This window comes from Scyliorhinus canicula, chromosome 16, assembly GCF_902713615.1.
Source record: "Scyliorhinus canicula chromosome 16, sScyCan1.1, whole genome shotgun sequence".
NCBI classification, from domain to species: Eukaryota; Metazoa; Chordata; class Chondrichthyes; order Carcharhiniformes; family Scyliorhinidae; genus Scyliorhinus; species Scyliorhinus canicula.
In genome coordinates, this window is record NC_052161.1 from 54,094,020 (window position 1) to 54,120,801 (window position 26,782).

Sequence of the window (26,782 nt, forward strand, 5' to 3'; positions counted from 1 at the left end):
ACCCGTATACCAATCCCCTGCCCACTTTTGGGAAGGTCAGTTCATCTAGAAAGTGTCTCATCCCCTCCTGCCCTGGGGTGGAAGGGGGGGGGGGGGGGGGGGGGGTTCCAGAGGTCTGAGGTGTAAGGCTTGCTAGAGAAGGCCCTGAACACCTTGTTCAGCCCCGCTGGATCCCCTACAAGTCTCTCTCTCTCCCCCTCCCCCCCCCCCGACTACCTTCCCCATTTCCCTGACCGCTTCCCTCTTCCTGTTGCTGTGCCAGCATTCTACTGGCTTTCTCCGCATGCTTGTAAATCGCACCCCTCGCCTTCCTAAGCTCCACGGCCTTACCCGTGGACAACTCTCCAAACTCAGTCTGTCACCTTCGTCGTTCCCTTAATAGCTCTGCCCTCGGTCTCCGCGTATTTCCTGTCTCTCTGCAAGATTTGTAAGATCTCCCTTACCAGTCAATCTATTTCTGTCCTGTCCCTATGTGCTCTGATCGAAATCAACTCCCGTCTCACCACCGCCTTCAGCACTTCCCAGAGCACCGCTGCTGAGACTTCCCCTGTGTTATTGGCCTGCAGGTAGTTTTGCATACATTTCCTCACCCTCTCACACACCGCCTCGTCCGCCAACAAACCGACTTCCAGCCTCCATAGCGGGTGCTGAAAAGTTTCCTTGCAGACCTGCAGATCAACCCAGTGCGGGGCATGGTCTGAAATAGCGAACGCCAAATATTCTATGTCCGTCACCCCCGCTAACAAGTCCCTGCTGATGATGAAAAAATAAATTCGGGAATACACCTTATGGACATGTGAATAGAACGAAAACTCCCTCCCCGTCAGTCGACTAGCCCTCCATGGATCAGCCCCCCCACCCCCCCCATTTTCCCCATGAACCCCCTCAGTTCTTTCGCCATTGCCTACATCCTACCCCTTCTTGAACACGACCGGTCTAGGCCGGGGTCAAGGACTGTGTTAAAATATCCTCCCATAATCAGCCTGTGCGAGTCCAGATCAGGTATCTTCCCAAGCAGTCTCTTAATAAAATCCACATTGTCCCAATTTGGGGCATATACGTTGACCAAGACTACCCTCATCCCCTCAAGCTTGCCACACCATGACAAATCTACCTCACGCATCCGAGATTGTGCTGCCTGCCTCAAATTGCACCCGTCTGTTGACCAAAATCGCAACCCCTTTGGTTTTAGTGTCCAGCCCAAGTGGAAGACCTGGCTAATCTGACCTGGTCAGCTACTTTCAGATGAGTCTCCTGAAGCATTCTCACGCCTGCTTTCAGCGCCCTTAGATGCACGAACACACGCGCCCTCTTTACTGGCCTGTTTAACCTGCTAACGTGCCAGATGATCAGCCTGGTTGAGGGGCACCGTGCCCCCCCCCCCCCCCCCCCCAGCCAATCAGCCATCCCCTTTCTTGGGGCTGTCCCCAACCCCTGTCGTGCTTCCCCTGGCCCGCCTTATTTCAGCCCCACTTCCGACCTCCTCCATGATCCCACACCTAAGTCCCTCCCTCGTCAGCAGAACAACTACACCCCCCCCCCCCAAGCAACAACACCCTGTAACCTAACCCCTGCCATAAACGAACTAAATACACCCCCCCCCCCCAACCTGGCTTCCGTAGACCAGCTCACCCAGCTAGCCTGGTGACTCTACTCTGGCGCCAACAAGTCTCCCACCTATTGTTCCCTCTGACCCATCCGCCCCCGCCGATCAACACCACTTCCCCAAACCAGCCATCCTCGAGCAATTGCTCTGAAAACAAACAAAACGAGAAACAAAGTGAACCCCAACGCTAGTGCAAATCAAATAAAGCAGAATAAGTAATAGGCGCTTCCAACCCCCCCCCCCCCCACCCCCCGATCCAAACACAAAAAGCTCCCAGCACCACATACCTTAACCTCCTTTTATCCCAACAAAAACTCAAGTACAGGAGGAAAACAGAAAAACCAGGAAAAGAAAAAAAAAAAGAGACATCACCAGAAAATGTGTAAACATCGCTCAGTGTCTTATTAACCAAAGTCCTCAGTTCGGCACCAGCCCTTTTCTCTTGGCGAAGTCCATCGCATCCTCAGACTCCGCAAAGTCATGGTGCCGTCCCTGATGTGTAACCCACAGGCGCGCCGCATACAGCAGCCCAAACTTCACCTTCTGAAACAGAATTTCTTTGACTTGCGTGTAGCCTGCCCTTCTTCTGGCCACTTCCATGCTCAGATCCTGGTAGATGCGCAAGACATTGTTATTCCAATGCAAGCTCCGCGTGCGCTTGGCCCACTGTAGCACCCGCTCCTTGTCCAGGAACCTGTGAAACTGGACCACCATTGTTGGGGGGTGGGGGGCCGCTCGAGGCTGCCTCACCAGCACCCTTTGCGCCCTGTCCACATCCACCGGGTGCGGGAAGACATCATCTCCCAACAGCTTCTGGAACATGCCCGCCAAGTACGCTGCAGCATCCTCTCCCTCAGCCCCCTCCAGGAGACCAACGATCCTCAAATTCTGCCGACGAGACCTATTTTCCAGGTCCTCCACCTTTTCCAGGAGCCTTTTCCGGCTGCTCCTTCAACCTCTCCACCTCCGCCTCCACCACCATTTTGTGGTCTTTCTGCTCCTCCGGTGCCTTTTCCAGCTTCTGGATCGTACGATCCTGGCATCCGGCCTGTGCTCAAGGCGCTTGATAGACTTCTGAATCGGGTCTAAACTGTCCCACTTCAAAGCAGTAAAGCCCTCTTGGATGACCTTAGACAGATGCTCCATTGTTGGCTGGGTTGTCTGCACTGGGGTCCGGACGTCGGCCATATTGTCCTCAGCAGCAGCTTCTACACTGCCCTTGTTTGCCCATTTCTTCAACAGTTTGCGATTCTTTCTGCTTCTTAATTCCATACACCTGTGTCTGGAGTCAGTGCCTGAGTGCCTATGCCTTCTGAACTTTCACTCAAAAATATAAAAAAGTCGGGGGAAAAGGCCCAAAGGTCAGACCGGATCGCGAGCCACCAAATGTGCGACTTACTCCTCCATCGCTGCCACCGGTAGACCTCCATATGCTTTCTTAACAACCGTGTCTACTTGCCTTTGGGGACTTGTGTACTTGTACACCAAGATCTCTCACTTCATCTCCCTTTCTTAGTATATTCTCATTTATCGTGTACTCCCTGCAACTGTTTGACCTCCCTAAATGCACTACCTCACACTTCTTTGTTAAATTCCATCTGCCACTTTATTGCCCACTCCACCAATCCATCCATATAGTTTTGAAGAGTACAGGTATCGTCTATACTGTCCTCCACTCGGCCAATCTTTGTGTCACCTGCAAATTTCCCAATCATGCTCTCCATGTTCATGTCCAAACCGTTAATATATTTTAAAAAATAAATTTAGAGTACCCAATTATTTTTCCAATGAAGGGGCAATTTAGCATGGCCAATCCACCTACCCTGCACACCTTCGATTTGTGGGGGTGAGACCCACGCAGACACGGGAAAATGTCCAAACTCCACACAGGCAGGGATCGATGGCGAGTCCTTGGCGCTGTGAGGCAGTAGTGCTAACCGTTGCGCCACATGCCGTTCCCAAATTGTTAATATATAAACACAAACAGTCAACGTTCCAACACTGAGCCCTGTGGAACACCACTTGAGACAACTTTCCAATCGCAAGGACAGCCATCGACCATTACTGTTTGTCTCCTGCTACTAATCCAACTTTTTATCTCATTTGCCACTTGCCCCATATCCCATGGCCTTTCACTTTCTTGACCAACCTACTTTGTCAAATGCCTTGCTAAAATCCTTGTACGCCACATCCACTGCACTACCTTTATCAACCCTTCTTGTCACTTCCTCAAAGAATTTGATCAAATTTATGAGGAAAGACCTTCCTTTAACAAATCCATACAGACTATCCATGGCTAGTCCATGTCTTTCTATGTGACAGTTAATCCTATCTCTCAGAATTCTTTCTATTACTTTGCCCACCACTGACGTAAGACTAACTGGCCGGTAATTTTCAGCATTTCCTTCGATCCTTTTTTAAACAATTTTAAATTGGAGGTCTGTACAGCTTTCTTTCAAGACAAATTCACCCTGATTAGTTCATTGAAGAGGATTGTCATGGTTCAAGGTATTGGAAGGGCCCATTTTTCTTTTTCTTTCGGCTTTTCTACTGGGAGTTTGACTGAAAACACTACCTTGCTCCATATCACTCTCTTGCAGTATTAACTGAGCAGATTATTTTTGGCTACATAATAAAGTTGGATCTGTAAACTACATTAGTGGTTTCGTTTATTAACCGGTAGGTACCGAAACAGACATTGAACGATTTACAGATTGTGCCTCAGTTGGTAGCACTCTGTGTCAGAAGGTTCTTCTTTTTAAATTTTTAAAAAATAAATTTAGAGTACCCAATTTTTTTTTCTTTACAATTAAGGGGCAATTTAGTGTGGCCAATCCACCTATCCTGCACATCTTTGGGTTGTGGGGGTGAAACCCACGCAAACACTGGGAGAATGTGCAAACTCCACGCGGACAAATAACCCAGAGCCGGGATTGAACCTGGGACCTTGGCGCCGTGAGACAACAGGGCTAATCCACTGCGCCACCATACTGCCCTGGGTCAGAAGGTTCTTGATTCAGCTCCTATTCCAGAGCCACAGCATCTCAGTTGACCCGGCAACGCTGAAATTAGGGGGTGGTGCACTGTTGAAGGTGTTGTATTTTGAATGAAACGCTAAACTGAAGCCTTACCTGCCCTGTCAAATGGGCGTACATGCTCGCACAGCACTACTTCAAATAAAATATCAACAAAATACTGCAGATGCTGGAGATCTGAAATGAAAGCCACAGGCTAGAAAAGCTCATCAGGTCTGGCAGCATCTGTGGAGAGAAAAACATTTTGAATCCAAATGACTCTCCTTTGGAATTGTTCTGTACAATTTCATCCGAACAGACATTGACCCAAAAATGTCAACTCTTTCTCTTCACAGGTGCTACCCTGGCCTGCTGACTATTTCGAGCATTTTCTGCTTTTATTTTGTACTTCCAGTATTTACAGTATTTTGCTTTTGTACAGAATATTTTTTTCAGTGCAATTGAATTTTGGAAAGGAAGGCTAATTGCATCAATATTTCTTCACAATATGGTTGTAATTATTGTAAGAAATCATATCACTGAGAGTGATTGGCATTGCAGAACTTGAACATTCCAGTTATGTACTGTGGCATCACATTTTTACAGGGTGTATAGAAGGATATCTTCTTGTTTCTTGTGTACGTTGAAATACAAGGGTATCTGTGGGAGCAGTTTTTTGGCAGATGCAAAGGACGTCATTTAGACTTGTTAACATGCAAAACAATATTCAGTATTACATATTCAGATATTGGTTTTATAAATATTTTATCAATGTTTTAATTGTAATGCCCAACATTTTTATCAACATGCAAAATTACATTGCAGTGAGTGGCAGGTTCTGATCGTGATTCATGTTTATAATTGCTCTCAAAAACAAATGTAACTGTGCTTCAAAATAATTAGAATTGTTTAGCTGCCAAAAAAATTTAGTTTTACACAAATGTCCTGCAAAATAAATTTGAGATGAACTGCAAAATATTCTGTCTTCTCTGCAACGCATCTAAGTGCAAAGCAGAGTAAAATGCATCAGGGATATTGATTCTGTTTTTTGTGGACTCATCGAGGGAGGAGGCTTGAGTTACCGTGAGAAATGAAGCTTTGTTTTCACAAGAGGTTTCACCTAGCGGGTTTTTCCTGTTTCAGTTTGTTATCTGAGTACTGACCTAATTCACTATTTTATCAAGGTCATGTTTTATTCAGTGCAAGAAAATGGAAAATTTGGCATGGAGCACAGTGCTGGTGTTGAAAGGGCATCATGCAGTGCGCGCCTGTGCTTTTCTTTCTCCTCCCCCAGCCCCATTCTAGCTGAAAGCAAATGAACAATCATGGTGGAAAATTATCGCAGCATTCCCATTAATTATTTGGGCCTGTTTCTGAAATGAATTGGATTTCTGACACCAAATGATTTAATTTCAAACTCTCTGAAAGTATTTGGTGACGATCAAAATAATGAAATGCTGATTTGTTAACCCAGGTTGTCCCTTGATTTGAGGATGACATCTACTCTAGTTTGAAAGTTTCTGCCATGGGTCTGTCATGATGCGGAGATATTTGGAACTTGGGTCCAGAAATGGGGTGCAAGATGTAGCAGGCAATTTAGGGTTAAACAGACTGAGGGGAAAGACTGCCAGCAGCAGAGTCAGGGGGATACACCCACAGCAGGAGCTGCCGTGTCTCATTCAAACTTCACCTCTTAAGTGGGAATTGACAGGATGCCCCAGTTCAGCCAGGATGATCCACCCAAGATCCATTGACATTCTGGACAGTCTTGTTTGTCCAGCCATTAGCCCATCATGGAGTCTGATGACTAATTTAGCAGTCAATGGAAGATGCATTTAAATGAAATAGCTCTGTTGTTTTGTATAAATGTGACTGCGCAAGCATTCAAGATAACAATAATGTGTTGAAGTCTTGAAACCTGAGGGACCTTTGTTTGAGGGGCTGGGTGAAGAGAGAGAAAGACTGCTGTTCCGAACAGTTACAGGGAGAAGGCTGTGGAAACTGACCAGAGAGGTCCTGCCACCAAGGCAGATGTTGGAAAAGGGTTCTGAACAAATGCCCTTAACAGAAGAAAAATTGGTTTGTAAATCTAAGTCATGTCTTGGCATGTCTGTGTGAGCGGCATGGTGATTTGAAGTGATTTTTCAAGGGAACTAATATATTGAGTTTAAGAAACTGCATGTAATCTGCTATTATTAGGGTTGAAGTTTAAAAATTTTCAAATATTTTCTTTTGCTTTAATAAAGTTTGTTCATAAAATAGCCAAGCCCATGTTAAAATTTAAAATGTTACGGCATTTTGTTCAGTCTCTTAGTCACTGAGAGCTGACCAAACATCCGTAACAAATTAGAGACTCATCCGGGATTCTTGGTATAATTCCTTGTTTGGTTTGGGGTTATCGAAATTAAAGACAGTCAGTGTGTGTTGATTCTTTCCAGGCTTGAAATATTGAACAGGGAGTGACTGGAGGTGGTCCTTACAGTTACAAAGGATGCCCTTTAGAGGATATCACTCGGGAGGATTTACAAGGGGAATTGAAGTCAAAGCTGTTGAGTTTGGCAGAGAAAATGCAGTTTGCGCTGCCAAAAGTCCCAAAGAAGGCAGAGAGAATACCAACCATGGCTTAATATTGAAACTTGCCATTAGAATTAGCTCAAACCAGGGGAAGCACGGCGGCGCAGTGGTTAGCATTGCTGCCTCACGGCGCTGAGGCCCCAGGTTCGATTCCGGCTCTGGGTCACTGCCCGTGTGGAGTTTGCACATGCTCCCTGTGTTTGCATGAGTTTCACCCCCAAAAATGTGCAGGGTAGGTAGATTGACCACACTAAATTGCCCCTTAATTGGAAAAAATTAATTGGGTACACTAAATTTATCAAAAAAAGAATTAGCTCAAATCCAATTAAAAACAAAAGAATTGGAAATGCAGCAAAAACTCAGCGAAGTGAAGATGGCAAGTTGGCCCAAATGATAATGGATCTTGAATGGAACACCCTGGCTGAACTGGGGCATCCTGTATTCCCACTGACGAGGTTAAGACTGAATGGGACACGTTACCTTATGCTGAGGCCGCAGCCATCTCACTCTGCTGACAGCAGTCTTTTCCCTCCGTCTGTTTAACTCCTAAATTGCCCGCTGCATCTTGGACCACATTTTCTGAACCCAGGTTCGTAATATTACCCCCTCATGACAGGCCTAAATGATTGAATAGGGTTAATCTCAGCCCACGGATCTTTGGGCATGTTGGGTAGGTCGGGGATTCGCAGTGCCGAATTTGTTTCCTTTTCTTTCCTTCCTCTGATTTGTCATTTAAGGCATTGGAACTCAAAATTGGATGCAGCCTGATAGTTGTCCTCCCATACATATTGTCACCATTCTGCATGATTTATAGCATGTCATTATGGTCAATGCTGTTGTGCTTCAAAGAGCACTTCAGAATGTCAAGAACTGTTTTATTTGTCTTTCCCTGGAACATTGGCCAATTGAGTGTTGAGGGAGTGTTGTGGACCTGGTGGAGGAGAGGGATTTTGGCCATCTGGTGTCCAATCCTTCAAAGTTAATTCCCCAGCAATTTGGAGAAGACCATGGCATATTGATATTATCACTGGATCAGTAACCAGAGCCCCAGCAGAATGTTCTGGGGACCCAGGGTCGAATCCCAGATGGTGATACTTGAATTCAATAAAAATATGGAAGTAAAAGTCTAATGATGGCCATGAAAACCTTGTGAATTGTTGTAAATATAAAATCTGGTTCTGATGGTTTAGATCTCGCCTATTTGTGACTCTGGACCCACAGCAATGTGGTTGACTTTTAAATGCCTTTTAAAGGACAATTAGGGATGGAAATCAATGCTGGCCCCGCCAGCGATGCTCCCATCCCGTGAATGAATTTTTAAAAACTTGCTTGTGGACTTGTCTTCAAGACTGACACTAGTATTTGTTCAATGATCCTCCCATTGGATGTGGAGGAATCATGGAGGCATTGCTCATTCAATTTCTCTAACACTTGTGTGTCACAAATACACAGTCCAGGTCTCATTGCAGTACAGGAGTATGGTGACGATGACTGCTGTGCAATTCGGACTTTGTTTGACTTGTGGAGATCTTCATTGTCACACATCTGCCACTGCAGTTTGTATCAGGTTAGCTGATCCAGTGTTGGATCTCTTCGTCAATGGTGACCTTTTGAGAAAGGTAGCTGTCAAGGTTTGGGAAGTGCTCAACATTTCATTGTCTTACCTTCAACATATATGGGAGGTGAAATATTGGCTGATCAGGTATGGGTTTTGGTAAACGTGGATGCCAAATTGCTAGCTAAGATTCTGGCCACAAGAATTGAGGATTGAGTCCCGGGGTGATAGAGGAAGACCAGACTGGGTTTGTTAAAGAGACTTTTGAATATTATTATGATGCCCTCAGAGGGAGGGGAGGCAAGGCAGAGGTGGTAACAGCGATGAACGCAGAGAAAGCCTTTGACTGGGTGGGGTGGGAGTACCTCTGGGAAACTCTGCGGAGGTTCGGGTTTGGTGAGAGCTTTATTGGCTGGGTGAAATTGCTGTCCCAGGCTCTATACACTGATGATTTGCTCCTGTACATTTCGGACCCTGTGGAGGGGATGGGGTGGGTTCTGCGGATCCTGAGGGATTTTGGTAGTTTTTCAGGGTACAAACTGAAAATGGGAAAGAGCGAGTTGTTTGTGATCCAGGCCAAGAGGCAGGAGACGAGACTGAAAGAGCTGCCGCTCAGGATGGTAGAGAAATGTTTTCGTCACCTGGGTATACAGGTGGCCAGGAAATGGGATGCCCTGCACAGGCTCAACCTGACCCGGTTGGTGGAGCAAATAGAAGGGGACTTTAAAAGGTGAGACATGCTCCCGCTGTAACTGGCAGGGAGGGTGCAGACCGTGAAAATGACTGTCCTGCCCAGATTTTTGTTTGTCTTTCAGTGCCTCCCCATCTTCATCCCGAAGGCCTTTTTAAAAATAAATTTAGAGTACCTAATTCATTTTTTCCAATTAAGGGGCAATTTAGTGTGGCCAATCCACCTACCTTGCACATCTTTGGGTTGTGGGGGAGAAATACACGCAAACACGGGGAGAATGTGCAAACTCCATATGGACAGTGACCCAGAGCCGGGATCGAACCTGGGACCTCGGCGCCGTGAGACTATAGGGCGAACCCACTGTGCCACCGCCGAAGGTCTTTTTTAAGCAAGTGAGTAGGAATGGGCTTTGTGTGGGCAAATAAGACCCTGTGAGTAAGGAGATCACTGTTGGAGCGCAGTCCAGCGGGGGGTAGGGGGGTGTTGGCGCTGCCGAACTGTCACAACTACTACTGGCCGGCCAATATAGCTATGATTAGGAAGTGGCCGATGGGGGGGGGGGGGGGGGGGGGGGGGCAGGCAGGTGGAGGCGGCGTCATGTAAAGGTACTTGTCTGGGAGTTTTGATAACGGCTCCTATGCCTTTCTCGCTGACCCGCTACTCCACAAGTCCAGTGGTAGTGGGGATCTGGGACAGTGGAGGAGGTACAAGAAGGTGGAGGGAGCTTCGGTCTGGACCCCGATATGCAACAATCACAGGTTTTCCCCGAGTAGGATGGATGGTGGGTTCCAGAGCTGGCAGAAAGCAGGCATCAGAAGAATGAGAGATATGTTCATAGACGGAAGCTTTTCCAGTTTGAAGGTGCTAGAGGACAAATTTAATCTGCCCCCAGGAAAAGCCTTTAAATATCTGCAAGTACCAGCCTTCCTGAAAAACAGGGAGTGGGCTTTCCGACGCTGCCGCCACTGAGGATACAGGACACGGTGGTCTCCGGCACTTGGGTGGAGGAGGGGAAGGTGTCGGATATTTACCAGGAACTACAGGAGGCGGAGGAAACCCCAGTGGAGGAGCTCAATGGCACGTGGGAGGAGGAGCTAGGTGAGGAGGTGGAAGCGGGTCTGTGGGCAGAGGTCCTGGACAAGGTTAATTCCTCCTCATCATGTGCCAGGCTCAGTCTAATTCAATTTAAGGTGGTCCACCGGGCACACATGACGGCAGCGAGAATGAGCAAGTTTTTTGGGGTAGAAGACAGTTGTATGAGGTGCAAGGGCAGTCCTGAAAACCATGTCCACATGTTTTGGGCATGCCCGGAGCTTAGAGAGATCTGGCAAGGGTTTGCGAGGGCAATGTCCAAGGTGCTTAACACACGGGTGGTGCCGAGTCCAGAGATAGCGATCTTTGGAGTGTCAGAAGACCCGGGAGTTCAGGGGCTGAAAGAGGCCGACGTCTTGGCCTTTGCCTCCCTAGTAGCCCGAAGACGGATTTTATTAATGTGGAGGGACTCGAAGCCCCCAAGTGTAAAGACTTGGGTTAACAACATGGCTGGGTTTCTCAGCTGCAAGAAAATAAAGTTTGCCTTAAAAGCGTCTATGCTAGGGTTCACTCGGTGGTGGCAGCCGTTCGTTGACTTACTCGGGGAAAATTAAAATGTCAGCAGCAGCAATCCGTAGGGGGAGTGAGTGCTTTATTGGGATGGTGTGGGACGACTGAGTCGTGTGGGGTAATGTCTATTTAATCGTTATTATATATTCTCTTTTTGCACTATGTTAATGTTCACTCTAGATTGTTTTGTTTTTATTGTTACTACTGTTTTATTATGAAAATTCTGCAAAACCTTAAGAAAAATTCTGTTTAAAAAAGATATGGGTGTTTGGTTTTGGGACCATGTCACTTGACAGGCTGGGTTTATTGTATGTGGAGTTGGAAAAATCCAGTGGCTTGTGAATCTGGTGCAGAGTGGGCATTAACATTGCAATTATCTGCAACTGTAGGTCATGTATATCTATGGTGCTCAGTTTAGTTTTTGGGTGGAAGCAACTAAGGTTATGTTTTCCATCCAAATATTGTAATACTGTTGAGGCGCATAGCCACTGTCACATAATTGCGGGCTGTCTCATAGCCTTGTTGACCCCAGTCCATATTTTGAAGACCTGTTTCAGATGTCCTGTGCAAAACAGGAGTCATGCAGTCATATCATCATGTAGCAATTGCAGGATTATCATGCAGTTTCATGGGCATCCAAGGATTTGAATTGGAATCCACAGAGTCTCTTAATTTACTAACTTTGGTTGGGTTGATGAATGAAATTCCGAATTCCTATTGCAGTTCTCGACATTTCTCTTGGGTTTGTCTGGCCATAAAGAACATGTCTGAGATTCCTCTGGAAGGTGTAAAACTACACTGCCTCTGCAGGATTTCCTCAACAACTGGAAGTAAATAATTCTTTATTTTCCTAGCCATGGATAAGAGGGAAATACCTCTCTGGTTTCCACAGCATGATTCATCTTCCTTCTTGAAAATAGTGGCAATTGTCACACTCCCTGAAGTTGGTGAGGTGTGTGTGGGAGTTCCTTTTCCCCTCCCAAATCTGTAGGATAAGTTCATGGAGCCTTGATGTGAGCAAATGTCCACCACCTTTTGAAGGCCTCAACTGAATACCTTTTTGGGATTGCAAGCTTTGTGTTTACTGTTTTATTGAGCCAACAATAACAAACATTTAGTGTGTTGAATTAAAGATTTTCTTTCATGACCAACGTCTTCAAATTTTACTAAGATGTACTCTCTTTGACAGATTGATCAATGGACAATCCTGTACTCTAAATAGACCACTCGTCCACCACAGTATTCATTGTATGCAGAGAATAAACATATGGGAGGAGGAAAAAGAAAAATCAAGATTCTAAAACTGGGTCATAGCAAAATGTTTGCATTGTGTATAATCACTTCAGACTGTAATTATTAGGACTATTTCAACTTCTGTTCTGCTGGAAGGCGTGAATGCTTGGTTTTAGTGCTGTTTTAGTCCTGGAATGCTCATTTTTATTTTCATTTTAGGAGTTGTTGGGTGTGTTTTGCTACCGACGAAGATGATAGGACAGCAGAATGGGTGCGGCCTTGCAGGTGCAGGGGTTCCACAAAATGGGTGCACCAATCTTGTCTACAACGATGGGTAGACGAAAAGCAAAGGGGCAACAGTACAGCCAGAGTGGCATGTCCACAGTGCAATGCTGAATACTTAATTGTCTTTCCAAAACTAGGTAAGATGAATGCAACTTGATCAATTCTTTCACCAAGAGATGTTCAATGTTAATTTATTGTTTGTTTACCGCAAAATTCTGGAAATCCTCAAGAGGCTTGACGGCATTTGTGGAGAGAGAAACGAGAGTTAACATTTCGGGTCTTTGTTTGTTGCCTTGCGCGTCATATTCTGTAAGAAGTCTTACAACACCATTTTAAAGTCCAACAGGTTTGCCTGAAATCACTAGCTTGATGGCCATCATATTCTGGACCATGCACAAACAATGGAATCTAATGAGAGGAAACAAATTATAATAAGTACAAAAGATGTTCTCACCTTTATTTCAGTTCGCGCACTTGAGGCATACAAGATAGCTACGAAGGAGCTCAATAAAGGGCTTAGGAGAGCTAGGAGGGGGCATGAGAAGTCCTTGGCAGGTAGGATCAAGGAAAACCCCAAAGCTTTTTACACTTGTGTGAGGAATAAAAGAATGACCAAGGTGAAGTTGGGGCCAGTCAAGGACAGTAGTGGGAACGTGTGCATGGAGTCTGAAGATGTAGGAGAGGCCCTAAATTAATACTTTTCTTCAGTGTTCACAAAGGAGAGGGGCCATGTTGCTGAGGAGTATAGTGCAATATAAGCTGGTAGGCTGGAGGAGGTAGATATTCGGAAGGAAGATGTGTTAGAAATTTTGAGAAGCCCGAGGATAGGTAAGTGCCCTGAGCCTGATGGTTTATATCCCAGGATTCTTTGGGAGGCGAGGGATGAGATTGCAGAGCCTTTGGCTTTGATCTTTATGTCCTCACTCTCTACAGGAATAGTGCCAGAAGACTGGAGAGAGGCAAATGTTGTCCCCTTGTTCAAGAAAGGGAATAGGTATAACCCTGGGAATTATAGGCCGGTTAATCACACTTCAGTCATAGGTAAATTATTGGAAAGGGTTCTGAAGGATAGGAATAATGATTATTTGGAAAGATGCAGCTTAATCCAGGATAGTCAGCACGGATTTGTGAGGTAAGTCTTGCCCCACAAGTTTGATTGTATTCTTTGAGGAGGTAACTAAGTACATAGATGAAGGTAGAGCAGTTGATGTTGTATACATAGATTTTAGTAAGGCATTTGATAAGGTGCCCCATGTCGGCTCATGCAGAAAGTAAGGAGGCATGGCATAGAGGGAAATTTGGCCAATTGGATCAGTAAATGGCTATCACATAGAAGACAAGAGGGTGGTGGTAGATGGTAAATTTTCATCCTGCAGCCCAGTCACCAGCGGTGTACCACAGGGATTGGTGCTGGGTCCTCTGCTATTTGTAATTTTTATCAATGACTTGGATGATGGAATTGAAGGTTGGGTTAGTAAATTTGCTGATTAGGTAGTGGATAATGTGGAGGGCTGTTATAGGCTTCAAAGAGACATTGATAGGATGCAGAGCTCATCTGAAAAGTGACAGATGGAGTTTAACCCTGATAAGTGTGAAGTGGTTCATTTTGGGAGGACAAATTTGAATGTGGATTACAGGGTTAATGGCAGGGTTCTGAAGAATGTGGAGGGGCAGAGAGACCTCTGTCCATAGATGGGTCGGGTGCTTTTTGGCGCCGTTTTTTTGGCGCTCAGTTGTTATGGCGCTCATTTTTTTGGCCCACCACGGTTTGGCGCCAAAGCATGTAAATAAATGGATTAAATTAAGCTAGGATAAAAATATGAAACCTTTATTCTGGATAAAAATACGAAACCTTTATTCTGGATAAAAATGCGAAATCTTTATTCTGGATAAAAATACGAAACCTTTATTCTGGCATAAAAGAAAAAGAAAGTAATAATTAAAACTCAGTAATTTAATGTATTTCGTAATTGTGGGCTATACCACGCAAATATTCTAATGGTTCTCTCTCATCAAACTGGCGCACAATATTCAAAATGCGCTCGTCAGCTCTCACATACTTAAGAAGTTTTTGTTTTGGAGCATGGCCAGCAACCAATTGTTCATAATATGCATCTCGGTTGTTTTGAATTTTTCTCAGTCCATCAATAAATTTCCATATAATGGGGTGGTGAACTCCTAATTCCGCATATACCTTTCTATGTGCTGCTTCTGCGTGATTGTTAGTTCGGACCTCTCCGTTGATTGTGCGATTGTACTGGTTCCACATCTCTGAAGGAAAAAGAGGGGGCTGCCTGCCATTGCCTCTTCTCATTGGTCGTTCTACGTAATTATCTTCAAATCAGTTAAGCAGCGATTGAAGTTCTACCAGCAAGTCTTCGGACAGGGTATCGATGTAGTTATCCAAGTAAGGAACAGGCACGAAGCATAAGGCTATGATCATTTTAGCTCTTAAAGCAAATTCGGAATCATTGTTATATAAAACCTGGCACCCAATCTGTTTAAGGTGCTTGTACACGTTATGAGCGAAATGGAAGAAACATCCTTGTATCGTTACTCCTGGAAAACATTCTTCCATTGCAGAAATAGCTGCCTGTTCAAAGTCACAAGAAATTCTTCCCGGATTTAATCCTGGGATTGCGTCATGAACCATCTGAAACATGCGTACATATGTTGCACGCCTTTTATTTGGTAATAAGGCAGATAAAACTGGATGAACTCCTCCATGCCTTCTTCCCATAATTACATAAACCTGTGTAAATAACGGAGGAGATAATTTAATGGTCCCATCAACATACCACACTTCAGAATCTAATAGAAACACAGTCCAGCTCTGTCTCCCAAAAATTAAAATTCTATCATCTTCATGACCACTGTCTGCTATTAAAAAGTTCTCGCGTTCACCATTGTTCTTCATATAATGTTTGTAATCATCGGGGATCACTAATTCACGAACATGAACAGGATTTGGAGGAACGAGGTTCATTTGATTTCTTCTTCTCCTTACAATTTGCTTCATTGCGTCTGCAGTTGGAAGTACTCCTTGAGCGGCTTGAGAAATATTTTCTGTACAAGAACTTAAAATTGCCGATGGTAGATCTTGACTCTCTCCAGCCCGGCGCTTTACACTTGTTTTAATTGCAGCTACTTCCACGCTTGCTGCTGAAGCACCATGAGAATGCTCGTTTATTTCCTTTATCACTTCATTGTTTTTAGTGTGTATACGGGCTTTGCACTCGTTCTTGTTTTCACATCTCCAAAACTTCATCAAAGTGTCCTTCTTGCTATGCTTGTCGAACACATATAGATATCCATTGTGAGAAAATTTAGGTTTGTCTTTCTTACTTAAAATACTTTCAGCCATTTCTGCAAACTTTACTGATTCTCATAAATTTTTATGAGAATCAGTAAAGTAAAATTAGACTTAACTACTTTTACATTTTTAGAGTAAAATTCTAAGAGTATGTTGCGCTACAGAACTAGGTGGAATTTTGGTGGAACTAGGTACAGAACTACATTTAAAATGTTGGTTTTAAAAGTGGTTATTAAGTAGGTAATTAAGATTCGGCGCCAAATCGTTGAATGCCAAAACAATCGGCGCCAAACCAATTCAGCGCCAAAAGATCGGCGCCAAAATGGCGGGGCCAAATGGTACCATTCCCCCATAGATCTATGAAAGTTGCCACCCAAGTGGATAAAGCCGTGAAGAAAGCCTATAGTGTGTTAGCATTTATTATCAGGGGGATTGAGTTTAAGAGTCGTGAGGTTATGCTGCAACTGTACAAGACCTTGGTAAGACCACATTTGGAGTACTGTGTGGAGTTCTGCTCACCTCATTATAGGAAGGATGTGGATGCATTGGAAAGGGTGCAAAGGTGATTTACCAGGATGCTGCCTGGATTGGGGGGTAGGTCTTGAGGAAAGGTTGAGGGAGCTAGGGCTTTTCTCTTCGGAGCGAAGGAGGATGAGAGGTGACTTAATTGAGGTGTGTAGGATGATGAGAGGGAGAGAACACTACAGTGCAGTACGGGCCCTTCGGCCCTCGATGTTGCGCCGACCTGTGAAACCATCTGAAGCCTATCTGACCTACACTATTCCATTTTCATCCATATGTCTATCCAGTGACCACTTAAATGCCCTTAAAGTTGGCGAGTCTACTACTGTTGCAGGCAGGGCATTCCACACCCCTACTACTCTCTGAGTAAAGAAACTGCCTGTGACATCTGTCCTATATCTACCACCCCTCAATTTAAAGCTATGGCCCCTCGTGTTGGTCATCACCATCCGAGGAAAAAAGACTCTCACTGTCCACCCTATCTAACCCTCTGACTATCTTATATGTCTCTATTAAGTCACCTCTCAGCCTTCTCCTCTCTAACGAAAACAACCTCAAGTCCCTGAGCCTTTCCTCGTAAGACCTTCCCTCCATACCAGGCAACATCCTAGTAAATCTCCTCTGAACCCTTTCCAAAGCTTCCACATCCTTCCTATAATGTGGTGACCAGAACTGCACGCAGTACTCCAGGTGCGGCCGCACCAGAGTTATGTACAGCTGCAGCATGACCTTGTGGCTCCGAAACTCAATCCCCCTGCTGATAAAGGCTAGCACACCAGATGCCTTCTTAACAGCCCTATTAACCTGGGTGGCAACTTTCAGGGATTTATGTACCTGGATGCCGAGATCTCTCTGTTCATCTACACTACCAAGAATCTTGCCATTAGCCCAGTACTCTGCATTCCTGTTACTCCTTCCAAAGTGAACCACCTCACACTTTTCCGCATTAAACTCCATCTGCCACCTCTCAGCCCAGCTCTGCAGCTTATCTATGTCCCTCTGTATCCTATAACATCCTTCAGCACTATCCACAACTCCACCGACCTTCGTGTCATCTGCAAATTTACTAACCCATCCTTCTACACCCTCTTCCAGGTCATTTATAAAAATGACAAACAGCAGTGGCCCCAAAACAGATCCTTGTGGTACACCACTAGTAACTGAACTCCAGGATGAACATTTGCCATCAACCACCACCCTCTGTCTTCTTTCAGCTAGCCAATTACTGATCCAAACCGCTAAATCACCTTCAATCCCATACTTCCTTATTTTCTGCAATAGCCTACCGTGGGGAACCTTATCAAACGCCTTACTGAAATCCATATACACCACATCAACCGCTTTACCCTGATCCAACTGTTTGGTCACCTTCTCAAAAAACTCAATAAGGTTTGTGAGGCATGACCTACCCTTCACAAAACCGTGTTGACTATCGCTAATCAACTTGTTCTTTTCAAGATGATTATAAACCCTATCTCTTATAACCTTTTCCAACATTTTATCCACAACCGAAGTAAGGCTCACAGGTCTATAATTACCAGGGTTGTCTCTACTCCCCTTCTTGAACAAGGGGACAACATTTGCTATCCTTCAGTCTTCCGGCACTATTCCTGTCGACAAAGACGACATAAAGATCAAGGACAAAGGCTCTGCAATCTCCTCCCTGGCTTCCCAGAGAATCCTAGGATAAATCCCATCTGGCCCAGGGGACTTATCTATTTTGACATTTTCCAAAATTGCTAACCCCTCCTCCTTTTGAACCTCAATTCCATCTAGCCTGGTCGACTGAACCTGAGTGTTCTCCTCGACAACATTGTCTTTCTCCAGTGTAAACACTGACGAAAAATATCCATTTAACGCTTCCCCTATCTCCTCTGATTCCACACACAACTTTCCACTACTATCCTTGATTGGCCCTAATCTTACTCTAGTCATTCTTTTGTTCCTGATATACCTATAGAAAGCCTTAGGGTTTTCCTTGATCCTTTCCGCCAACGACTTTTCGTGTCCTCTCCTCGCTCTTCTTAACTCTCCCTTTTAGGTCCTTCCTGGCTAACTTGTAACTCTCAAGTGCCCTAACTGAGCCTTCATGTCTCATCCTAACATAAGCCTTCTTCTTCCTCTTGACAAGTGCTTCAACTTCCTTAGTAAACCACGGCTCCCTTGCTCGACAACTTCCTCCCTGCCTGACAGGTACATACTTATCAAGGACACGCAGTAGCTGTTCCTTGAAAAAGCTCCACATTTCGATTGTACCCATCCCCTGCAGTTTCCTTCCCCATCCTATACATCCTAAATCTTGCCGAATAGCATCATAATTGCCTTTCCCCCAGCTATAATTCTTGCCTTGCGGTATATACCTATCCCTGCCCATTGCTAAAGTAAACATAACCGAGTTGTGATCACTATCACCAAAGTGCTCACCTACATCTAAATCTAACACCTGGCCGGGTTCATTACCCAGTACCAAATCCAATGTGGCCTCGCCCCTTGTTGGCCTGTCTACATACTGTGTCAGAAAACCCTCCTGCACCACACTGTACAAAAACTGACCCATCTATAGTACTCGAACTATAGTATTTCCAGTCAATATTTGGAAAGTTAAAGTCCCCCATAACAACTACCCTGTTACACTCGCTCCTGTCGAGAATCATCTTTGCAATCCTTTCCTCTACATCTCTGGAACTATTCGGAGGTCTATAGACAACTCCCAACAGGGTGACCTCTCCTCTCCTGTTCCTAACCTCGGCCCATACTACCTCAGTAGACGGGTCCTCAAACGTCCTTTCTACTGCCGTAATACTTTCCTTGATTAACAATGCCACACCCCCCCCTCTTTTACCATCTTCTCTGTTCTTACAGAAACATCTAAATCCTGGAACCTGCAACAACCATTCCTGTCCCTGCTCTACCCAAGTCTCCGAAATCGCCACAACATCGAGATCCCAGGTACCAACCCATGCTGCAAGCTCACCCACCTTATTCCGGATGCTCCTGGCGTTGAAGTAGACACACTTCAAACCAGCGTCTTGCTTGCTGGTGCCGTCTTTCGAACTTTTAACCCTATCCCTGACCTCACTACTCTCAACATCCTGTACACTGGGACTACAATTTAGGTTCCCATCCCCCTGCTGAATTAGTTTAAACCCCCCCCCCTTCCCCGAAGAGCACTAGCAAATCTCCCCCCCAGGATATTGGTACCCCTCTGGTTCAGGTGAAGACCATCCTGTTTGTAGAGGTCCCACCTACCCCAGAATGAGCCCCAATTATCCAGGAAACCAAAACCCTCCCTCCTGCACCATCCCTGTAGCCACGTGCTCAACTCTCTCTCCTTATTTCTCACTTCGCTAGCACGTGGCACGGGTAACAACCCAGAGATAACAACTCTGTTTGTTCTAGCTCTCAGCTTCCACCCTAGCTCCCTGAATTTCTGTCTCAAATCCCCATCTCTCTTCCTACCTATGTCGTTGGTAGCTATGTAGACCACGACTTGGGGCTGCTCCCTCTCCCCCTTAAGGATCCCAAAAACACGATCAGAGACATCACGAACCCTGGCACCTGGGAGGCAACACACCAACCGTGAGTCTCTTTCGTTCCCACAGAACCTCCTGTCTGTTCCTCTAACTATGGAGTCCCCAATGACAAGTGCTCTGTTCCTCTTCTCCCTTCTCTTCTGAGCAACAGGGACAGACTCTGTGCCAGAGACCTATGCCCTATTGCTTACCCCTGGTAAGTCGTCCCCCGCAACAGTATCCAAAACTTGTTATAGAGGGGAACGACCACAGGGGATCCCTGCACTGCCTGCCGGTTCCCTCTCCCTCCCCTGACGGTAACCCATCTACCTTCCTTCTTCTTTTACCTGAGGTGTGACTACCTCCCTATAAACCCCTCTCAATAACCTCCTCCGCCTCCCGAATGATCCGAAGTTCATCCAGCTCCAGCTCCAGGTCCCTAACGCGGCTCTCGAGGAGCTGGAGTTGGGTGCACTTCCCGCAGATGTAGTCAGCAGGGACACTAGAGGTGACCCTTTCCTCCCACATTCTGCATAGATTGAGTGGGCGTTCAGTGACTTTTCCCTCAGATGGATGTAGCTGTTACAAGAGGGCATAACTCTAAGGTTCATTGTGGAAGATATAGGAGGGATGTCAGAGGTAGGTTCTTTACTCAGAGTGGTTGGGGCATGGAACGCACTCCCAGCTATGGTAGTGGAGTCTGACACTTTAGGAACTTTCAAGCGGTTATTGGATAGACATATGGGGTGTACTAGAATGATTGGGTTAATTTAATCTTAATTTCAGACTAGTTCTGCACAACTACGAGGGCTCTGCTGTACAGTTCTATGTTCTATCTCTCTCTCTCTCTCTCTCTCTCTCTCTCTTTTTTCTTTCCTTTTTTCTCTCTCCTCTCTCTCCTTTTCTCTTTTATTTTCTCTTTTCTTTCTCCTTTCTCCTTTTCTCTCTCTCTCTCATCTTCTCTCTCTCTTATCTTCTCTCTCTCTTATCTTCTCTCTCTTTTATCTTCTCTCTCTCCTTTTACTCTCTTCTTTTTCTCTCTTTCTCTCTCTCTTTTCTTTCTCTCTTTCCTTCTCTCTTTCTCTTTTCTTTCTCTCTCGCTCTCTCTCTTGCTCTTTTCTCTTTCTCGCTCTCTTTTCTCTTTCTCGCTCTCTTCTCTCTCTCTCTCTCTCACTTTTCTCTTACCCAGTCAAATAGTTTAAATCAATACTGCTGACCTCCCCTTGATGTTTTTGAACCCACTACTGTTTAGACTGCTCTGGATGATATGCAAAACACAACAACTTGCACACTTAGGAAGGTAAAACATTCCAAATGAAACATTCTTGGTTTACAGAAAACTGCCCTATGAAATATTGGGATTGTCAAAATATAAAACTGAGTAACTTTTCCGTGTACCCCTAATAGGAATATTTTGAGTCTGTACCCTACTCACTTCATGCTTGCATGCACTGCTAGTTGTTGTATTTAACTATGTTACTGTCTTATTTATCTGGTTAATGTACTTTTGAAATTTACTTGTTTGAAGTCCAGTTTCTTTGGTATTGGTTTGTATCTTTGTTTCATCCTTTTTCTGTTTGGGTTGCACGCATAATTATATTGCTTTAATTAGACTAATCAGTTTTTTATGTCTAGTTCATTGTACCTCTTATTGAACATTCTTATCCAATTACTTTCCAACATAAATTTATAATGCCATTATTTAAGCATTCTCCCAGTTATCATGTGACTTCAGTATTTAAAGATCAATGTTCGCAATGCATTGTGTTGACTACATGACAGCTGAGTATTCTTCTGTTTGCCATCAGTTTGATTCTACAGTTGCCCAGAAATTCTTCCATGTTACCAGATGAATTGTTTGATATCATGGCTCTGTGATTAACTTTAATATTTCAACTATGTGTTGTTTAAACTGTCCATGTAAATCATTTATTTTTCCTGCTCCTCACTAAAACCTGTGCTTCTCTGAACTTCTAATACATTATTCATGTCTTCCTTTGTAAAGAAAGAAACAAAATATGAATTTAATTGCTCAGCCATTTCTTCGTTCCCTATTATGAATTCCCCTGTTTCTGACTGTAAGGGACCTACATTAGTTTTTATCAATCTTTTTCTCTTTACATACCTATAGAAACTTTTACAGTCAGTTTTTATGTTTCCTGCTAGTTTACTTTGAGATTGTATTTTCCCCTCCTTGGTCTGCCCTGGCTGAAGTTTAAAGTGTTCCCAATCCTCCAGTCTATTGCTTTTCCTTGCTAATCTATATGCCTCTTCTTTGAATGTAATATTATCTCTAATTTCCCTTGTAAGCCATGGTTTGGCCACAGTTCCCTTTCTATTCTTGCGGCAATTGGGAATAAACAACTTTTTTCTCCTATTCATTCCTTGAATGCCTGTCTACTGTGCTTCCTTTCAGTAGTGTTTCCTGGTCTGTCCTCGCCAGCTCATGCCTCATATCATCAGTTACTGGAGGTTTAGGACCATGGTCTCAGAATCACCTTAGTAAAGAGTTCTACCATAGTATGGTCACTCATCCTGAAGGGTTCTCTCACAGCGAGATTGCCAACTAATCCTTTCTCATTGCACAACACCCAGTCCAAGATGGCCTGTTCCCTTATTGGTTCCTCAACATATTGATCCAGAAAACTATCACATAAACACTCCAGAAATCCCTTGTGTTTGTACAGTGCCTAATTTGACTCACCCAATCAGCATACAGATTAAAGTCATCCATAATCACAGATGTTCCTTTATCACATGCATCTCTGATTTCCTGAGTAATACTATTCCCCAAATAACCACTATAATAACAATCTTTATTGTCTCAAGTAGTCTTACATTAACACCGCAATGAAGTTACTGTGAAAAGCCCCTAGTCACCACATTCCAGCATCTGTTCGGGCACACCGAGGGAGAATTCAGAATGTCCAAATTACCTAATGGCACATCTTTCTGGACTTGTGGGAGGAAATCGGAGAGCCCGGAGGAAACCCACGCAGACACAGGGAGAACGTGCAGATACCGGACAGACAGTGACCCAAGCCTGGAATCGAACCTGGGACCCTGGCACTGTGAAGCAACAGTGCTAACTACTGTGCTAAGTTTGGTGGTCTGTATACTACCCCTACGAATGTTTTTTGCCCCTTGATCATCTTAACTCGACCCAGACAGATTTAACATCATCTGTATTAATATATTTCCTCAATATTGTATTAATATCTTCCTTAATCAACAATGCAACTTCACCACCTTTTCCTTTCTGTCTGTTCTTCCTAAAAACTGAATAGCCCTTAATGTTTAGTTCCCATCCTTGGTCACCTTGGAGCCATGTCTCCGTAAACCCAACTATGTCATATCCTTTTACATCTATCTGTGCAACTAATACATCCATTTTATTTTGAATGCTCCATGTATTCGGGTGCAAAACCTTAAGGCTAGTCCTTTTAGCATTCCTTGTCCCATCCCTACTATTTTTTACAGTATCATTTTCTGAAGCAGGTCCTTGATTTTTCTGCCTATTATATTTCTTATTCTCCTTTCTATCTTTCTCCTCTTGTTCTTGATGACCCCCTGCTCTGAATCCTTACATAGGTTCCCATTCCCCTGCACTATTAGTTTAAACGCTCCCCAACTGCTCGAGCAAGTACCCCACCAAGGACATCAGTCTCGGTCCTGCCCAGGTGTAACCAGTCAAGTTTGTACATGTCCCACCTGCCCCAAAACTGGTCCCAATGCCCCAGATATCTGAAACCATCCCCCTCACACCATCTTTTCAGCCACATAAGATACATCCTACTATTTCTACTCTGACTAGCATGTGTTACTGGTAGTAATCCTGAGATCACCACTACCTTTTTAAAAAAAATGTTAAACTACCTAATTCATTTTTTCCAAGCAATTTAGCGTGGCCAATCCACCTACCCTGCACATTTTTTTGTTTGTGGAGTTAAGACCCACACAGGCACGGCGAGAATTTACAAACTCCACACGGACAGTGACCCGAGTCAGGATCAGATCTCGGCTCTGTCAGACAGCAATGCCAACCATTGTGCACTGTGCAGCCCAAGAGATCACTACCTTTTGAGGTCCGACTTCTCAACTTTCTTCCCAACTCCTTATATTCTGCTTTTAGGACATCATGTTTTTTTTAACTTTTTTAAAACCTATGTTGTTGGTACTAATCTTCCCCCTCCAGAATGTCCTGTATCAACTCTGAAAGATCCTTGACCGTTGCATCAGGGAGGTAACATAACATCCTGGAGTCTCAATTGCTGTTACAGAAAAGCCAATCTATTACCTTTGTAATCGAATCCCCTATAATTATTGCAGTCCCACACTTTTTGCTCCTCCCCTCTGCAGCAAACCCAACCGCGGTGCAACAAATTTGGCTATTGCTGCTGTCCCCTGAGTGGTCATTCCCCTCAACAGTATATCTGTTTTGAGGGAAATGGCCACAGGAGATTCCTGCACTGCCTGGTGGTCACCCATTCCCTTCCTGTGATGTCTGAGCCTGCGGTGTGATCACCTCACTTACATGCAATCAACAACACTCTCCGTCGCATGGATGCTAGTGTCCCCAGCTGCTGCTCTAGCTCCGAAACTCGGGCTTCCAATAGCTGTATCTGGAGACACTTCCTGCACACATGCTGGAAATGTTCCTGGCCTCTCGTGTGGAGCAAGCCAAGTCTTTAAGTTCTCCTACCATGGCCTAACCTTTTAAATTAAAGCTTTGGAAGATGCTTGATATTAGATTAAATCCAATTCTCTAGGGCTGTTCTTTGCTTACCCTCACTAGTACCACTTGAAGCCCTCACAGATCATAAACCACAAAGCATATTTTCAAACTATAATTGATGAATGTTGTAAAGACTTACCGACCTTGCCCACTACTTAGCAATCAGCTCTCGCCCTTGTCGCCTCAGCTACAGCAGGGCAAGACCACTTTCTGAAGATTTATATGTTACAAAGCAAGGAGAAAAAACAAAGAGCACCTCTTCATGCTCTGCAATGAATCTTCACTCTGCTTCAAATTCCCAAGCTTGAAACTCTCTCTGTCTGTGGCCTCACTCTGGATGTGGCCTCTTTCCCACTGCTCTCGCACAAAGCTCGCTGTGAGTACATTTTGAAGCTCTTTACTGAAATAGAGCTGAGATTGTCTGAACTGACTCAGATGACTTGCACAGTAGTTAAGCTTCAAATTAACAACACCTCTTGCCTGCTAAACGTCCATGTGTACTTCCCCTCCCCCGTCCCCTGCTGATCAGCCATATCCCTTTTAAAGTCAGCCCGCATCATTAGGGGCTGGTTTAGCACAGTGGGATAAACAGCTAGCTTGTAATGCAGAACAAGGCAGTAGTGCAGGTTCAATTCCTGTACTGGCCTCCCCGGCGGTGGAATGTAGCGACCAGGAGGCTTTTCACAGTAACTTCATTGAAGCCTACATGTGACAATAACCGATTATTATATTGTTATTATTGCCCTTCCAGGCCCACTCCTGGATTTCCTCTGTCATCTCTCCCTTCCCAACATAGCCATGTCAGCAACCCCTCCGCTCACCTGAGGAAGGAGCAGTGCTCCAAAAGCTAGTGATTTGAAACAAGCCTGTTGGACTTTAACCTGGTGTTGTAAGACTTCTTACAATGATAACCCTGATTATGAAACGTATGTTAAGGTACAATGGCCCAAGTCACACTAAGTCCCTTTAAACATACAGACTGGCGATGTCAAAACACACCCTGTTCTGAACCCATGTTAGTGCCTGTGAATCCTCCAGATGATTGTAACATGACTTCCCAAACTCCACTCACAGAAAGCTCACTTTAAAATCTTCTTTCACAACTCTGCTTTAAATCAGCAGTTTGCATTTTGAAATTCGGTCCAGGTTTTCCAAATTATGCTTTCAAGCAAAGCTTCTGTTTAACTTTTGACAACAAATTCAGTATCCCGGTTTTATATCTTAAGGAGTTCTTTGTGTTGTTGTATAAACTATTCATCATTGCTGGAAATATCGATTCCCAGACTGTATTAAGATAGCATCAAACTTTCTATAGTCTGCTATCCCACTTCAACTCTGGTTACTGCAGCTGTCTCTTTCACCTGCAACACTTTGTCTGCTTTTCCCTTTAAATTCTCCTCTGAACAATACCTTGGCCTCTGTTTTCTTAATTTCAGTCTTCCTAAGTCATTCTTTCTATCCCAATTCCCTAGTTATCTAGACTGCATCTGGTTCTTTGGGAAGTCTGTCTCTTTGCAACTCGCTTGTCCTGCCCAGCACCATTTGAATTGAAACCAACTTCACACATATAAGCATCTTTGTCGAGTGTGAATCTAAGTATAGGTTTTACCCTTCCTTGCGCACAAATATTAAATTAAACCGATTTAAAACTATACCTAAACTGTTGGTGGGAAGAATCACGTTTTGGGTGCAAATAATGGTGTTTGTCGGCACCTGCAACGGTAAGAACGATCCCATTAATAAGGCCTCCTGCAAGGGGACCTCTTTCCGGGTCCTCACCATGGCGGCGCTCCCATCCCCGCCTAAGAAACACTCCAGTAGCCCAATGGTGAAAGCCACCCTCCAGACGTGGAACCAACTACGGCAGCAATTTGGACTGACCGAAATGTCCAACAAAGCTCCCATCTGCAATAGCCACAGGTTCACATCAGCACTCCTAAGTGGGACTGTCTTGTTTTGGCTTCCGTGAGGAACGCCCATACGAAGCTTCACTTGCCTTCATTTCTTGCACTGACTAGCTCCCGATAGTGCCCCGACTCTGAACCCCCCCCCCCCCCCCTGCACCTCATAAGGACAGGGCACCGGCAGCGCTCTCCAGTTCACTGCCGGAGTGCCCAGATGGCTCTTGCAAAATTTTTTA

The 26,782-nt window shown here is 44.7% G+C and overlaps 1 protein-coding gene across 1 annotated transcript in view; it reads left to right on the plus strand.

The window, feature by feature from the left end:
• The window catches only part of march5 (membrane-associated ring finger (C3HC4) 5), a 152,338-nt gene that overhangs the window by 49,747 nt on the left and 75,809 nt on the right, over positions 1-26,782 (plus strand). The window contains exon 2 of the mRNA XM_038821337.1: positions 12,495-12,697. Within this exon, the coding sequence (XP_038677265.1) occupies positions 12,495-12,697 (203 nt within the window). The remainder of the gene's footprint in view (positions 1-12,494; positions 12,698-26,782) is intronic.